The sequence below is a fragment of the Lolium rigidum genome, chromosome 3, assembly GCF_022539505.1.
Source record: "Lolium rigidum isolate FL_2022 chromosome 3, APGP_CSIRO_Lrig_0.1, whole genome shotgun sequence".
In the NCBI taxonomy this organism is placed as follows: Eukaryota; Viridiplantae; Streptophyta; class Magnoliopsida; order Poales; family Poaceae; genus Lolium; species Lolium rigidum.
Genome location: NC_061510.1, coordinates 365,429,850 through 365,434,882, shown reverse-complemented (window position 1 = coordinate 365,434,882; position 5,033 = coordinate 365,429,850). Strand labels below are relative to the sequence as shown.

General features: G+C 51.2%; 1 protein-coding gene across 1 annotated transcript; it reads left to right on the top strand.

Moving 5' to 3' along the window:
- The first annotated feature begins 2,943 nt into the window (after positions 1-2,943).
- Positions 2,944-3,969, top strand: LOC124700473. The gene has a single exon (XM_047232598.1). The coding sequence runs from the start codon at positions 3,090-3,092 to the stop codon at positions 3,822-3,824; it is 735 nt and encodes a 244-aa protein (XP_047088554.1). The 5' UTR covers positions 2,944-3,089; the 3' UTR covers positions 3,825-3,969.
- Positions 3,970-5,033: the final 1,064 nt, after the last annotated feature.

The window sequence follows — 5,033 nt, the reverse complement described above, 5'->3', positions numbered from 1 at the left end:
GAAAAAACGGACCAACAAGAAACCCTTTTGCCTTTATTATTAGGTATAGATAGACTAACAAACTACGGACACTTTTTTCTCTTGCAAAGCAGATAAGTAGTGGTGGATTGAAATGGTTTTAGTCTTCATTTTTAAATAGCATTAGCCTTACACTAAATCAATAGCATTAGCCTTACACTAAATAGCATTAGCATTAGCCTTATTTGAGGACTTCGCCGATAAAATGGTACCTGTATATTGCAAATTGACATGCATAAAAGTAACACACCTGCATAGATTCAGCATGATTCCTGCACTCTCAACTTTTCCTGGCCATCTTGTGCTATCAATTTTTATCTATTAGGAAAACCCAATGGTAAACGAGAAAGTTATTATTGAAAGAAACAATTGTAGGCAATTAAGTCCAAGAAAATCTATTAATTAACTTCAAGCAAACTAAGCAGAGGTTCTTCTTTTTTCACATTTTCAATGCTCATTTTTGGTGAGCTTATTTTGAACACTTGCAATAAGCTTTTCCATATGTTGCGGTTCTAGAAAGCCTTTGGTTATTTTTGCACTTGATCATATTGATGTCTGGCTACGAAGAACTAAACAATGGTAGTGACTATTTGATCACAAAATGTGCAAAGTTTATCAGCTGCATAACTGGTCACATTTTGGAAGTTTTCTTTACTCTGGATGATTGAAATGATTTCCTTTCGCTGTATGTATCATTTTTGTTAAATGCAGCTTTTTTTCCTTTATCATATTTAGTTTTATGAGATTTATCATATGCACAGCTCACAAGTTTCATTATTTTTGTAGTCCCATTGAGACCGTCTCGAGGTGACTTTTTTCTTGTAGTGCCAGGGCGAGTCAACAATGTTCTTGACTATTATATTGAACCTTTTTATTTCATTACGACTCATCTTGGTCTCAGAATGTCTATAGTTTTGATGATTGATACATTTTTTGATATACTGTCACGAGTACTAGTTTTTGGTATGACTATTAGCATTAACGAGCTAAACATGCCCATGTATACCATGTACACATTTCTTATACAACTAAAGTAGCATTATATGCATAAAACTGAATTTTATTAAAACAAATATATTTATATAGTCTTTAATGCTAAGAAAATATTTTGGCACAACAGATTTCCCTACACATGTAAGCAAACAATTATCATCACATTTCTCGAGGAATTTGTTTCGTCCCTTAACATATGCTGCTTATGTGCCCTTTTGCATATCCTTAGATTTATAAAGAACTTTGTATAATGTTTATAATACATGAATCTAGAAAATAACATGCACATATTTTTTTGAGTACAAGGCCATTAGGTCCTCCTATAACTAAACAGATAATTCTAGAGTGTATGAAGCATTAACTAGTGTATACCCTGGAATGTACTATTTCACTCCTGCTTGTTGGCTATGCTCGATTTTTTTTTTGAAATGGAGTATGGACCCCGGTCTTTGCATCAAAAAGATTTATACAATTTTTTGTTACTTTATTAAAAAAAGGTATAACAAAGGTCTTACATCAAAAAATTCGAAGCCACCATGCAACACCTACATACCTAACAATGAGTGAATATCATGCCAATAGAGCCTTATGCCCTCGAGATTTGACCTTCCCACCCCCACATCAATTATCCCTCCTGTCCACGGGATAGTCACTAAAGCGACTAGAGCGAACCCGTCGAAGACCACCGTCACCACGTCCCTCCACCTTAAAACTAGGACACAATGTGATGTCGGCAAACCTCACGTTTGTAAGCAGAGGTGCATCACCTCCATGCGCATCCGCCTAACATGCCCAAATTGGACTCTGGCCGCTTTTACCGCCGGCAGATGCAGCGAGCGCCGTCACAGGAACCAAGCATACCAAAGCCGGCGGGCACCACAACCCACCACTCGCCGCACCCCCTCGTCGTCAAGCCGCGACACACGTCGGAGAAGACAAAGCCGAGACACTGGGCAGCCATCGCGGCCACCGTGGGATCTCTCTCCTCCACCACCACCACCTTGGGCCGAAGGAATCGGCACCACCACAGATGGAAGGAGGAGGTCGGGAGAGCTGCGGCGACGCGAAGGACATCGATGTGTGGTATCATCAATTCAGGGTTCAATTTCACTATCATCTACAAGTTCAAGGTATAAACTGGTTTTTACAATCTGGTGCACTCTAGAATAGGAGTCTTCTTGACAACATCTTTATGTAGAGAACTTTGATCCAGGACATAGACAACGAGAGTTTGCGCGTATTCCTGCACACCTGCATTGTCCGATTATCTTCTTTGATCTTTGACCTCGAAAATATATAAAACGCACACCTATGAAGACTGAACAAAAGAAAAAAAAAACACGAGGCCATGTGTCTCACGTGGGACAGCCGGGTCCGTGCACACGCTGTAGGTCTTTCCCTGCACCCAAGGAAAGCAGCACGACGCGGTGCCACCGCGATCACGAGGGAAACGAGACGCGCGCGGCTGACCACCGACCAGCCCACGCCTCCAGCCTCCAGCCTCAGGCCCACGAGGCCACGTCACACACAATCGCGAGGCGCAGAGCCGCACACGGAATCGAACAGACCCCACGCCTCCCCATCCGACGTGTCGCTTCGGTGCCGACCTGGCCTCCCCCGTCCGACCTGGCGCCCCGCTCCAGTGCGCAAACCCCCTTCCCGCCTCCCGCCCGCCCGTGCCGGAGCGTGCCCGGGCACGCGCGCCGACGCGCCCCACGCTCCCCTACCCTGCCAATACACCGAACACCGATCGTGACCACTCAAACACCGCACATCCCATCGCAGGGACGGCCACGGACCCCGTCCCGGCGCAGAGGATCCCGCAACCGCGTCCACGTCGGACGCCACGGAGGCTGTGGCGTGCGGAAGCGGTTGGGAAGGTCGGAATCCTCTGCCGTGTAAGCTTCCCCTTCCTCCCATCGGACCGTCTCAACCTATTTGTACCCGCAACTCTCGCTTGGCGCCGCCGCAAAGCGCGAGCCCGCACCGTCGATCCACTGCTGCTGCTCCTGCTATTTACCACCGGTCTCCAGGCGTCGTCGTCAGAGGAAGGAGGAGGAGGTCCGGCCGGTCGATCGATGGCGGCGGCGGCGGCGGCTACCTCCGTGCGGGGGTGCGGCCCGGCGTCGGCCTCGTCGGTGTCCTTCTCGCCGCGGCGGGTGACCACCTCATCCTTCCTGCCGCCCCTGCCGAGGCGACGAGCACCGTCCTCCTCGATGCGCGCAAGGGCCCTGGTCGCGGACGTGCCGCCCCGGGCGCTGCAGCCAGTCCGGCGGGAGAAACGGGAGCCCGGGCTGTTGGAATCCGTGTTCGGCGAAGACGAGGACGAGCAGGACGAGGAGGTCGGGGAGGAGCGGGTGGAGGGGTGGATGCGGGAGTCGATCGCGGAGATCGTGCGGCACGTCGGCGAAGCCCCGTTCCTCGTCCACCTCTTCCGCGACGACGGGCGGGAGGGCGGCGGCGGCGTCACGGTGCAGCGCGAGCCGGCGTCCGCCGAGACCTGGCCCGACGTGCGGCGGCGGTGGGGCAAGGGCGGCGGCCAGCGCCGGCCCGACGGGATCATCCTCGTCGAGCAGGTCGCGGCCGCGGCGGTCGAGGACGGCGCCGAGGCGGCGCGCCAGGTCTGGGGCCTCGTGGTGCAGGCCCGCGGCATGGAGTGCGCCGCCTGCTACGTGCTCGACACCTGCCGCGTCCGCTCCCCCGCCGGCTTCTGCACCCACTTCTGCCTCGCCCGCGCGCAGTGCTTCGGGGAGCCCCTCGAGCTCCAGCTCCGCAACGCCTGGCTCAACCGCCTCTCCGGCCACCGACGATAGCCCATAGCCGCCGCCGATGTACCACTACTAGCATAGAACCTCCTGACGACGCCGCCAATGCGGTGCCTCCGGTCCGGCTGCTGGGGAGAAGGAACCGATCGAGGCCTGGAGATCGATCAATTGGGGGAAGCAAGGAGCACATTGATTCTTTTCTTTGTCTTTCCAATCGGGCTATCCCCTGCGCGCGAGGATATACTGTGATCGTGTAACCGGACGATCCTACTCGCGTGGATTCCTTGTACAGATTATTGATTCTGTTGCTTCATTATTATGAAATTGAAGAGCAATTGATCATGCCAGTTCTCCTAGTTCTTGAGTTTCTTTGATTCCGTGCGAGTTCTTGCGAATTGCATCTCTTAGCTTCTAGTGAGGGTTTCATGCGTCTCGGGTACGCGCGACATGGACAATCGAATACGCTGACGATGGCAACGCGTCTCGGTTACGGCAGGGATATTCGAGAACGATTATTAGGCCGCCATCGACGACAACAGAGATGCTTTACGGTATCAGTGGATTACTTAATTAAGTCGTTGTCAAGACGTCATAGTAGGATTTGGGGAACAAGTAGGCGTGGGTGAGGCAGAAGTAGCGGCAAGAGCGTGGATCGCCGACCCCGTTGCTTGTGCGGGGGATCCATCTTTTTTCTTGCTTCAGCAATCGCAGCAGGCGGCCGAGTCCAGTATAGTACTATAATGTTGACGACGACGACGACGACGAACTACTCGGGGTGCTCCGCCCCGCGCCTTCCGCGTACTACGGAGTAGTATACTTTCTTCGCTCTTGCTTGTGAGTTGTGATAAGGAAGATGTCAATGTGGAGTGTGCGGAAACTTTTCAGAAACAAGATAGTAGTCTGCTATGGATGGTGAATGAAGACGACGTGAAACCCTTTTGGTTGGAGTAGAAACAAGACTTGTCCACCAAAAGGGACTTCCATTTATCGCCTCTTAAAAAAACACTTTCCCCCTTATCCTCTATCAAGGAGCTACAATACTTGACCGTTTCCTCCCGAAGGCTGGCCGATCTGCTGGCCGCTCCGCCGGAATAGCAGACCGAAGTTGGTTTCAGGAGCGGTGCCGGACTAGTTAGATGTAGGATATATAGTTGTAGGTGTTGTGATTTCGGCCGCATCACGAGTTTGGGCTTGCCCGTAGCTTGGAGCGGATCTCTAGTTCTGATTGGAGCTTGAAGTTAGGGTTCCTTCTCTCAT